Source organism: Nycticebus coucang, chromosome 8 (genome assembly GCF_027406575.1).
Source record: "Nycticebus coucang isolate mNycCou1 chromosome 8, mNycCou1.pri, whole genome shotgun sequence".
Taxonomy (NCBI): Eukaryota; Metazoa; Chordata; class Mammalia; order Primates; family Lorisidae; genus Nycticebus; species Nycticebus coucang.
Window position 1 is genome coordinate 103148665 of NC_069787.1, and position 12315 is coordinate 103160979.

The 12315-nt window shown below is 38.1% G+C and overlaps 1 protein-coding gene across 1 annotated transcript in view; it reads left to right on the forward strand.

Moving 5' to 3' along the window:
* Positions 1–12315, forward strand: part of PCCB (propionyl-CoA carboxylase subunit beta) — an 88497-nt gene that overhangs the window by 12177 nt on the left and 64005 nt on the right. The window contains exons 4-6 of the mRNA XM_053598527.1: positions 968–1024; positions 2431–2544; positions 10906–11016. Coding sequence (XP_053454502.1) covers positions 968–1024; positions 2431–2544; positions 10906–11016 — 282 coding nt within the window. The remainder of the gene's footprint in view (positions 1–967; positions 1025–2430; positions 2545–10905; positions 11017–12315) is intronic.

The following is a 12315-nucleotide window of genomic DNA, read 5'->3' on the forward strand; positions in this document are numbered from 1 at the left end:
GATATGATTGCTTTAGACCAGGCATCCTCAAACTTTTTAAACAGGGGGCCAATTCACTGTCCCTCAGACCGTTGGAGGGCCGGACTATAGTTTAAACAAAAAAAAACTATGAACAAATTCCTATGCGCACTGCACATATATTATTTTGAAGTAAAAAACAAAACGGGAACAAATATAATTCACACCACTTCATATGGCCTGCAGGCTGCAGTTTGAGGATGCCTGCTTTAGACAATAAACTTTTCTCCTCTAGGTGAAGGAGAGGCCTCCGAGGTCTGTTTCTAACATATACTTTCAATGAACCTCTGATTTCGGCCCCTTCCCCAACCCCCACTCTCCCTGGCTGCTGGTGGCACTTTCTGCAGGTGTGTAGGCTTCCATTTTCTCTCCCTAAGTCAGATGTTTTGTGTTTTCAGTTCTCCTCAAACTCGTTCAGTCTTCTCTGCTGCTGCCTCCTTGTTTTTTCTCATTCTCATGGGTTAATTCTGTTTTTAATTCACTATTATATTTTTGAGGGGGTTTTAGGAAGGAGGCCCACAAGAAGCTCTTCATGTCTGAACATAATGAAAGTCCATAAGCAGAGGAAACAGGATTTTGATTCATTTTTCTGTTGTTTTTTAACTGCTCTTGTTAAAATAGCAAATGTTTCCTAAAAGTAGAAATGTTTGACTGACATCTATAGTATCTGATATAGGGTTAATTCTGCATAAGTTTTCCTTTCCTCTTAGGTACACATCCTTTTTGGAGAGCAAAGACTAGGTCTTTTGCTCTTGACAATACATGAACTACATTTAAGATAGGTTATTCCCCATCCTATGGAATAATCTACAAATCATACTTTTTTCTTAATTTTTTAAAGCTGAGAAAATTCTTTAAAAATGTTTGTGAATTTTCTGTTTCCTCTTCCTACTGGGTCTTCATATCTGGCCATTCACTGTATTTTAGTTGATTTGTGTTTTCTTTTTAGGATTTTACAGTTTTTGGAGGCAGTCTGTCAGGAGCTCATGCACAAAAGATCTGCAAAGTAAGTGTTTAATATTGAAATTGAATCCAGTACTTTCATCAGATACAAAATTGCATATCGAATATCCTTGGGGCATAAGACACTGAGCTAGGTACTTGGAGTGGGGCAGAGGCAGGCAAGTTGTGGTACTGACCCAAGAGGGTTCTTAACATTTTTTGTACTCTCAGCCACTGAAGCCTGGACCCTCCTGTTTTTACATGCATAAAATAAAATATGTAGGATTATAAAAGATTAAAAATGTTTTTAAAAAACCACAATAATACATATGCTTCCTTATTAATATATTTAATAATAAGATTTATCAGTAAATCTAATAACTAATTTCAGATTAGACCTGAGTGAAAATGATAGTCCGGAATATCTGCAACAACTTTAAGGTGGCATAAAAATATGTATGGCTTCTATTAATGACAGTGTCAATGGTATTTCTTATACTGCTGTGGTTTGTTGCCTATTTTTATAATTGAGAGAAATGCTAAAGATCAGTTACAATTAGTAAAGATAAACATAAAGATTTTTTTCTGTCCTAATTCATGGAATCCTTGAAATCTGTTCACAGATTTCTTGGGGTTCTGAGGAACTCTGTAAATAATACCTGGTCTACATGGAAAGTCCAGGTCCCAGAAGGTAAAGAGCATTGCAAGAATTGCATGATGGTATTTAAACAACACTGCTAGAGATTAGATGCTCTGGAGAGGAATTAAAGTGTAGAGCATATTTGAGAATTTTGGAATTAAAAGTTGAGCTGACTATTAGTAGCTAGGCAGGGCTTCTCTTTGTAATGGAAATTTATAGATTCTAGACATAGTCCTGTCATGTATTACTCCTGAGACTTTGGGCTATCACTTAACTTTAAATCTTCCTAATTTTTCTCTTTTTCCTGCCTCTTTTATAGTGGGTAATTGAGGAAATAAGAGTGCTTTGTAAACTATGAAGAGCTGTAGGAATGTTACTTATTATGAACTGTTGACCCATGAGGAAAATCTGTCCCATTAGAAGTAAAAGCAGGCCTGCGTCTGGCCTCAGATTAACAGATGGGTCAATGTCTGCTTTTATGAAAATACTACTTTGCCATTCTATCTACTATTAATTCTTTTAAAAGAGTAACTGGGAATAAAATTGGAGCCTGCGGTTCTAGAAGTGGTTGCCATGAGCAGTTTTGTCCCTTGCTAATGTGAAGTGCTTTGGCTCTTAGGTGTTTGGGGGCTTTGATCAGGCTTTTAAATACTGGTCCTTTGTCTTCTGTGAAGGTACCCAATCATCACGGGGAACAAAGCCTGTATTACTGCCTCCTGTTTTGAAAAGTACACTAATAACATATTCCAGAAAGCACCATAATGCTTTGTAAATGCTGTTTTTGATAACAAGAGGATTTGTCTTAAACAAAGATTTCTCTGCTGTCTCAGATCATGGACCAAGCCATAACAGTGGGGGCTCCAGTGATTGGGCTAAATGACTCTGGAGGAGCACGGATCCAAGAGGGAGTGGAGTCCTTGGCTGGCTACGCTGACATCTTTCTGGTAAGGAACCTATTAATAGAGAATAGAGAGGGCGGCACCTGTTGCTCAGTGAGTAGAGCGCCGGCCCCATATACCAAGGGTGGTAGGTTTGAACCCAGCCCCTGCCAAACTGCAACAAAAAAATAAACTGGGCATTGTGGCAGGCACCTGTAGTCCCAGCTACTCAGGAGGCTGAGGCAAGAGAATCGGCTAAGCCCAAGAGCTGGAGGTTGCTGTGAGCTGTGACGCTGCGGCACTCTACTGAGGGTGACAAAGTGAGACTCTGTCTCTAAAAAAAAAAAAGAGAGAGAGAGAATAGAGAGTAAAGCAGTACAGGGTTTAGTTCTGTAAGTTGTGTCCTGGTGAGAGATTCTCTGTCTCTCCTCATTATTATCTGCTCCATTTTGTGTCTGGTCTGTGGCTCCTTCCTGTGGGAGGGGGGGAATGTGAAGGGAGTAGGGGTGGTGGTCAAGTAAAGTGTGGATGAAAAGCAAGAGAGAATGGAAGGGAAGGGTTTTCTTTTTTGTAGTAGATGATCCCTCACAGAGGAAAATAATATTAGATCATTCATAAGGGAAAAACACTGGAAATATTTTTTTCCTTTTGTAAAAGCAAGAGAGAGGGAAGGAATATAGAAAGATAAAATGAACTGATTCGCTAGAATTAAATTTTTTAAAATAAAAATATGCAGTGTTCTTTTTATTTTTTGGTTAAAACACTATAGGATCATTACAGAAAGTTGATGCAGTAGTACAGAGAATAAAGAAATCTTTCCATTCAGAAACATTTGGTCAGCACCATTTCGGGTATCTCTTCTTATTTACAGACAGAAATTATAATAGAGAAAGAAATGGAAAGAGCCATAAAATAATGTGTTATGTGAAGTATGAAGTACATTGAGAGATACTGCATATCATGAGGGAGACTGGGATGAAGGAGAGAGATAGTGTAGATGGAATCTGGCAGCTTTCCAGGGAGGAGAGGCGGGCAGAGGGAGAAGGGAAAGAGACAGGCAGCCATTGTTTTTAATCAGGCCAGCTACTCTTGCCATCTGAGTTTGCAGGCTTGTAAGAATTCTCATCCTTGTCCACTGCCCCTGTGATTAGCCAGGAAAATGTGCATTTACTTTTTGTAAGATACTCTGACGGTTGTAGGGGTACAACTGTTATGTTAGCTGAGAAGACATTTTTTGCAGGTCTTAAATGTATTTTTTAATCTTTAAACTTGAGCCCCAGTGATAAACCTTTGGGGAGAATTAGTTCTTTGGCTGGCTTGACCTGAACTGCTTAGTCCTAGAAGGTCTACTTTGGCTCCCAGCCTAAAAGAAACAAAGAAAGCCTGGCGCTAAGAGGAGTGGCAATGAACCACCACAATTTCCAGCTTTACTGGATTTTAGAGTATCTTCTAGTCTAATACATTTTTATGAGAACTGGGAGACTTACTCAGGCTGGTCTTGAACTCCTGAGCTCAAGCAATCCACTCACCTCAGCCTCCCAAAGTGCCAGGATTACAGGCATGTAATCATATAGCCCTCGTGCTCAGTGTTTTGTTTTGTTTTTTTCAAGGGATAGGCTTTAGTGACTTTAAGATCTGCATTGCTTAATTATTTGCTTACTAATGCTGCTTGTCATGTTGACACCTACACTCTTGCATGTATTATTATTTTTTGGTAACTTTGTTTTGATATAATTTCAAACTTTATACAAAAATTATAAGAATAGTAACAGAATAAGAATTCTCATGTGCCTCTGATCCAGTCACCACTTGTTTACATTTTTCTCTACTTGCCCTATCATTTTCTCTCCATAAGTACATATTTGCATCTTATATTTTTCTGAAATATTGGAGATTAAATTGAAGATATTATGTTCCCTTTAGTACTAAGTCCTTCATTGGGTATTTCCAAAGGACAGGCACATTCTCTTGTATAACCAGAGCATAGCAATAAAAATAAGGAAATTTAACATTGATTTATCAATATTATTCTAATCCATCCTTACTTAGGACTTAATAAAGTTCTTTATAGCTCTCTCTCTCTATTTATTTATTGATTTATTTCTGGCCAACATTCAATCCAGAATGAAGGATTGTCTTTAATTAGTGTCATATCTTTTTAGACTTTTTTGATCTGGAGCAGTTCCTCAATGTTTGTCTTCCACAACCTTGACATTTTTTAAAACAGCTTTGTTAAAATTTATAAATCATAAAATCTACCCATTGTAAGCATAAAATTCAATTATTTTTAAATGAAAGTTTTAGAGTTGTACAACCATTACCATAATCCAGTTGTGGAACCTTTTCTCTTACTGTAAAAAGATCCAGGGACTGTACCTAACAAATGCTAACTTTGTAACCTTCACATTAAACTGAAATAAAATGCTAACTTTGTAACCTTCACATTAAACTGAAATAAAAACAAAAATAAAAAAAGTTCCTCTTGCCTGTTTATAGTTTCTCTCCACCCAACCCTTGGCAACTACTGCCCATCTTTCAGTCTCTACAGATTTTTACATCTGACTCCTCTCACTTAGCATAATAGTTTTGAAGCTCATTCATATCGTTCTATGTTCTTTCCTTTTTTATCACTGAATAATACTGTATTGGATATTTGTCATTTTTTGTTTAGCCATTTACCATTTAAGGGAAATTTGGGTTGTTTCTAATTATTAGCTGTCATGAATAATGCTATAATGAACATTTGTGTATAAAACTGGGTTTTCATGACCCTTAGGTAGATTGTTACTTAAGAGTGGGAGTGTTTGGTTTGGTAAGTTTATGTATGAATTTTTAGGAAACTGCCAAATTGTTTTCCAAAATGATTGTACTATTTTATGTTGCCACAAGTAATATATTGAGGGGTGGAGATTTTCTACCTTCTGTGTTCTTGGTATTCTCAATCTCTTTGATGATAGCCATTCCAGTGCAGTGTAGTGGTCTGTCACTGTCGTTGTAATATGCATTCCCTAGCTGACTAGACATGTTGAGCACCTTTATGTATATGTTAGTCATTTGTCTATCTTATTTGCTGCAATACCTGTTAAGATCTTTTGTCTGTTCTGTAATTGGGTTTTTGAGTTGTAACAGTTCTTCATATATTTTGGATACAAATCCTTTATGAAATACATGATTTGCAGGTACTTAGTCTCTCAGTCTGTGGCTTTTTTTTTTTTTTTTCTTAATGGTGGCTTGTGAAGTGGAAAAGCTTTGAGTTTTGAAGTCCTATTTTTCAATTTTCTTTTTGGATCATACTGTCATTGTCATATGTAAGAACTCTTAACTTGTGATCTTACTGTCTTTTTGATATTGACATTTAAGGCTACAAACATTCCTCTTAAGACTGACTGCTTTTGCTTGTTCCAGAGATTTGGGGAGTTTATGTTGTCTTTGTTGTTCAATTTGAAAAATGTTTTGTTTTCCATCTTGAGTTTTTCATTGACCCAAGGATTGTTCAATAGCATGTTGTTTAATTTCCATGTATTTATATAGTTTTGATAGATCTTCTTGGAATTCTAGTATTATTGCCCTGGTTTGAGAAGATATGTGTTATGAAATCGATTATTCTGTGTTATCTGAGACTTGTTTGATGGGCTAACATATACTAAATCTTGGAAAGTGTTCTTATGTGCTTGTGAGAAGAATGTATACTCTGCAGTATTGGGGTAGAATGTTCTGAAAATGTCTGTTAGGCCAATTTGTTCTAGAATCTTGCTTAAGTCCAGTATTTCCTTTGTTGATTTTCTGCCACAGTGATCTGTTCAGTTCTGTCCAGTTCTGTGGAGCGGCTATTGTGGTGTGCTATTTATTACCTTGCTTGGATCTAGTAGAATTTGTTTTATGAATCTGGGAACTTCTGTGTTAGGTGCATATATATTTAGGATTGTTATAACTTCTTATTGAATTTCTCCCGTTATCATTATATAATGACTGTGTTTGTCTTATTTTTTTTTAACCATTATTGATTTAAAATCTATTTTATTTGGTTATGAGAATAGCCATTCTTACTCTTGGTTTTCATTTGCATGGAATATTTTTTTCAATCCCTTTTCTTGAGTCTATGAGAACGCAAATTTAATGACTTTCTTGGAGACATAGTATATTTGGATTGTGTTTTTAAAATCCATTCAGCCTACCTGCTGTATCTTTTAAAAGGAGCCATTAAGACAATTAACATTCAATGTTAACATTGATATATGACATACTGTTCTGTTCATCATGTTGATTGTTACCTAGTTGTTTTGTTTTCTCCCTTGTGCTACTATTTTATATGAACTATGAGTTTTAACTTTTGGGTGTTTTTATTCTGGTGGGTATCAATTGTCCTATTCCATAAATAATGTACTTGTAAGCATGTCTCATAGGGGAGATCTAACTTTTCGTTCTTTCACAGAGGATAGTTTTGCTGAATATAGAGTTCTTGGTTGACAGATTTTTTTTTTTTTCCCCTTTAAATATGTCCCACTGCCTTTTGGCTTCCATGGTTAATCTTATGGAGGAACCCATGCATATGATGTGTTACTTCTATCTAGCTGCTTTTAAATTTCTCTCCTTGTGTATGAGTTTTGACAGTTTGACTATAATGTGTCTCAATGTGAATCTCTTGAGTTCATACTTACTGGATTTTTTGTGAGGTTCTTAGCTGTGTATATTCATGTCTTTCATCAAATTTGGGAAGTTTTTGCCATTATTTGTTCAAATATTTTATCTGATCCTTACTCCATTTTCTTCTGGGATTCCTACAATGTGTATGTTGGTATGTTTGTTGGTTTCACACAGGTCTGTGAAGCTCTGCTCATTTTTCTTCCTTTGGTTTTTCTGGTCCTCATACTAGATTAAAAAAATTTTATGTATGTATGTATTTATATTTTTTGAGACAGAGTCTCACTTTGTTGCCCTTGGTAGAGTGCCGTGGTGTCATAACTCACAGCAACCTCAAACTCTTGGGCTCAAGTGATCCTCTTGCCTCAGTTTTTCAGTTTTAGTAGAGATAGGATGTCACTCTTGCTCAGGCTGGTCTCGAACTTCCCAGCTCAAGCGATCCACTGCCTTGGCCTCCCAGAGTACTAGGATTGTAGGTGTGAGCCACTGCATCTGGCCTTTTATTACTATTTTTAAAGACAGTATCTTGCTCTGTCACCCAGGCTGGAGTGTAGTGGCTTGATCATAGCTCATGGTAGGCTTGAATTCTTGGGCTCAAACGATTCTCCCACCTCTGCCTCCTGAGTAACTGGGACTACCAGCATGTACCACCATGTCCAGCTAATTTTTTCTTTTTTTATTTATTTATTTATTTATTTATTTTTGTAGAGACAGAGAGTAGAGTGCTGTGGCATCACACAGCTCATAGAAACCTCCAAATCCTTGGGCTTAGGCGATTCTCTTGACTCAGCCTCCCAAGTAGCTGGAACTACAGGCGCCCGCCACAACGCCTGGTTATTTTTTTGTTGCAGTTTGGCCGGGGCTGGGTTTGAACCCGCCACCCTCGGCATATGGGGCCGGTGCCCTACCCGCTGAGCCACAGGCGCCGCCCTTATTTATTTATTTTTTTATTTTGAGATAGAGTCTTACTCCGCAGGCTAGAGTGCTGTGGTGTTAGCCTAAGACAAAACAATCTCAAACTCATGGGTTCAAGCAATCCTCATGCCTCAGTCTCCCAAGTAGCTGGGACTACAGGTGCCCACCATAATGCCTGGCTAATTTTTCTATTTTTAGTAGAAATGGGGTTTTGCTCTTGCTCAGGCTTGTCTCTAACACCTGAGCTCAAGTGATCCTCCCATCTCAGTCTCCCAGAATGCTAGGATTACAGGTACGAGCCTTTGCACCTGGCCTATTTTTTATTTTTTTTATTTTTTGAGACGTGTTCTCACTATGTTGCCTAGTATGGTCTCAAACTCCTGGCCTCTAGCCATCTTCCTGCCTTAGCCTCCCAAAGTGCTAGGATTACTGAAGTGAGCCACCATGCCCAGCTGAAACTGGATAATTTAAATTGCTTTTTGTTCACATTCCCTGATCCTTTCTTCTCCTTGTTTAACTCTGCTATTGAACCCCTCTGGGGAATTTTTCATTTTAGTTGTATTTGTCACTTCCAGAGTTTCTGGTTGATTCTTTTTTATTCTCTTTGTAGTGTTCCTATTTTGTTCAGACATTGTTTTCCTGATTTCCCTTTGTCTCCTCACAGTTTGAATGGCATCTTTGACTAATAACTCTGTCTGTCTTTCCTCAGGGATGGTTTCTCTCAATTTTTTTTTTTCCCTGTGACTAGGCCATACTTGGTTATTTCTTTGTATGATTTATAATTTTTTGTTGAGGACTGGAAATTCTGAATATTGTGTGTAGTATGTTTAGAAATCTAGTTCTTGCATTACTCAGGGATTGCTGAGTTTTGCTTTTTGATTGCAGGATCCATCTGTGTGAGCTTTCCAAGTTATATTTGCAAAGTGTGTGTTCCTTGCTGAATGAATATGGTAACTGCAATTTTAGTTCTCTTGTCTCTGTGGTGTACCAGTGATCTGACAGAGATTTTCTTGAGCTCATTATGGTTGGAACAGTGGCCAGCCTCTGTGCTGGCCCCTCAGCCATCAGAAGTAGTGATGAGCAATCAAAACACAACCCTAATTTTGAAGGGCAGAGTCCTTATTGCCCCACCCATGGGCACTAGGACTATCCCTAGTGCCCATGCACACTAGTGCCCACTATGACTATAAACTGGGGGATGGTAGCAGCCATGGTAGATGTGAAGTTCATTGAAATTTACCTCCTCTGTTAGATTCACCTCTGCTCTCTATAAGTGTTTGGCCAGACTCCAGAATTCCAGAATAGTTGGTTTACACAGTTCCAATGCTAAATGGTGGTTTTGGTACCAGATTGCTAGAGCTTCCTATTCTATCTTCTGTAATGTCACTCAACTCTTTAATGTTAAACAAATATTTTTAGTGTACTATTTTAACGTCTGGCTTTTTAGCTGTACCTTTTGAGTTTTCTTAGTGATTGCTATAAGTGTTACAATATCTATCTTAATTTAAAAATTAATTCAAAATCTGCTTCAGATAGTACTGACTTAATTCTGGTAAAATGTAGGAACTTTGATCCAGTATAGCCCCATTTTCTCCCCCTTCATTTAAGGGGGCTTTTAAAAGACCCAATTATGATTTTTTCTTTATATAGTCTTATCTTTTAAAGTATAAAGAAAAGAGAGAGAACTATATGTGGTATTTTATATTTAATCACATATTTATCATTTTCAGCTTTCATAATTGCTTCTTGTGGGTTTGAATTACTCTTGCTAATTTTCTTTCACCCTAAGGGACATCTTGAGCACTGTGGGCAATGGTAGCAGCCTTAGTCAAGGATGCTGCAGACTTGTATTGCCTTTAGCTCTAGCAGTTTATCATGAATAAACACTTTCTCATTTGTTCACATTTGTTCCTTTTTGAGAACTCTGAAATATTTGTTTTTGCCAGTTTTGTTTAGTTTTATAATTATTTTTGGAGGAAAGAATTTTCCATACTCTTCACTTTGCCCCAGCCTGGACTTCTGTCCACCCACTGTGGTGTTTGTACAGAGAATATAGATGACTTTTTGTTCTATCCTCAGCTGTGTCCCATGGATTATAGAGATTGGGTTTCAAGTAAAACGCAGACCAAAAAATGGACCCATTTTTTCCAAGCCATTGTGGCTTAGAAGAAGGAAAGGGGGTGGGGATAGGACAAAGAGTGATTGGGTCTTCACCACCCTGCCAGAATCCTTCAGCACCCAGTCCCTGCCTTTCCCAGGTGGTGGCAAAAGGCTTAGTCCTTCACACCATTATTCTTATGGAGCCTTTCTAGTTCCTCTTACCTTTCTCTCTCAACATGCCATCTCTGGGGAGGGGCAGACATTCAAGACTCAACATAAAGTAACTCCTGCTTCTGAGCCTTGCCTTGTGACTGCTGGGTACCCTCTGTGGAGGGTGTGAAGGGGCTCAAAATAGATTAGGGCTCCATGATAAGGGTTAATCTCAGGCTGAGTATGCAGAGCTTTCATTCTCTCTGCTTGCCTCTTGCAGACAGGGAGAGGGTGGGGTTGGATGGGACAGGCCTGTGGTATGTTTGCAGCTGGGCTGAGGGCAGTGGGAATTTCTTTGTCGCTTATGTTCTGGTAGAGGGAATTGCTGCCAAAGATGGGAGAGTAGAGGAAGTATTTTCCCTGGAAGGTAATATGCCGGCTATCCCAATTGTGGGGAGAATCTGCATATATAATTCTGGAAGAACCTTACTGATCAGGTCTTTTGCCTCCTGGGTAGAGTTTTTGTGGGGAAAAATACCCTAGTGCTATTTTGTTGTTGCCTTTATCTCCCTGCGTTGAACACCTGTGTAACCAGATACCTTTGCCTTTCTCTTTTGGCAGAGGAACGTCATGGCATCTGGAGTTATCCCTCAGATTTCTCTGATAATGGGCCCGTGTGCAGGTGGGGCCGTGTATTCCCCGGCCCTAACAGACTTCACATTTATGGTAAAGGTAAGAAAGAAGAGCCTGTTTCTGGTGCCCTTTGAAATTCATGTAGTTTCTTACCCTGCAATAAACATAATTCCTGACCCAGATCTAGGTTTTCTGTCTTCTCATTGGCTTTCAGTGTAGTGAAGATAAGGTCTTAGAGGAAAGAAGGTTTGGCATGAAAGCTGTAGTTTGTGGGGGTTCAGTGGCAGAAGGTGCTGTGTATTCCTTGGTGGGTGAATTTACTTGTTTATCTGAACTGCAAATGATTTCTGGTAATCAGAAGATCCTGTCCTCTGCCCAGACAGATGATTGTTGGGCTGTTCTGTAGTCTGTTTTATTGTGAAATTGTTTCTGATGTCCCACCTTTGTTTTTCACCTATTTGTCATTTTATTGTCTTAAATGTTAAAGGATAAATCTGATCTCCAACTTCATTTTGAGAGGTGCATATCTTTATTGCATGACTTTAATGGAATGATATTTCAAAATGATTTTAAAATGAAGCCTGCATGAATTTATATATGGGTAATTACCCTTAATCTGATAGCTTGCTTTAAAAGAAATTGTCTTTTCCTCATAAAACATTAATAAAAATGAGCAATGATTACCCAAACAGAGGGGTTGGCAGAGAAAAGTAAGAATAGTCATCCAATATGAGAAGAATAGTTTTAGAGGTAGTATAAATGGGAAACATCTTTTTCTTTAGGGCAGGTGATAATAGGAATTCAAAAGTTTCTCCAAGTGCTTATTACTTTGACCCACCTATTCTGTTCTTAGTGACAGATTGAAAACAACATACATGTCCAACATGAGGGAGGGGTTTTAAAAATTAAAATGACCATTTCTCTTACATCTTGGACAAAGCAGAATTCTCTACTAAATCTCTTTATACATACCTACCTGGCCCAGTCCTCCCTTCCTTCCTGTTCCTCTGGCTAAAGCCATCCATTCCCTCTACACATATCCACAGTGTTGAGTACAACTTTCTACGCCTTATGCTGTTCTTTTTCTCCTTTCTCTTTACTATCTTCAGTTTCTCTTCATAGGTCCTCCCACCACAACTTGACCATGTTTGGGTCTTTCCTATCTTCAGAACAAAAACTTTCCTTTAGTTTGCATCCCCCTGTAGCTATTGTACAGTTTCTGTCTTCCCATTTCTTCTTTAACATGTTAATTTAGCTCTCTTTCCCTCTGTACCCAGTCCAGTAAACCTGTGTTTTTAAGTTCTTTAGTGACTTTTGTGTCATTGTAAATGCTACTTAACTTTCATCTTTCTTGATCTTTTAGCCATATTCCCCTGGGTTCCATGATGTCATGTTCTG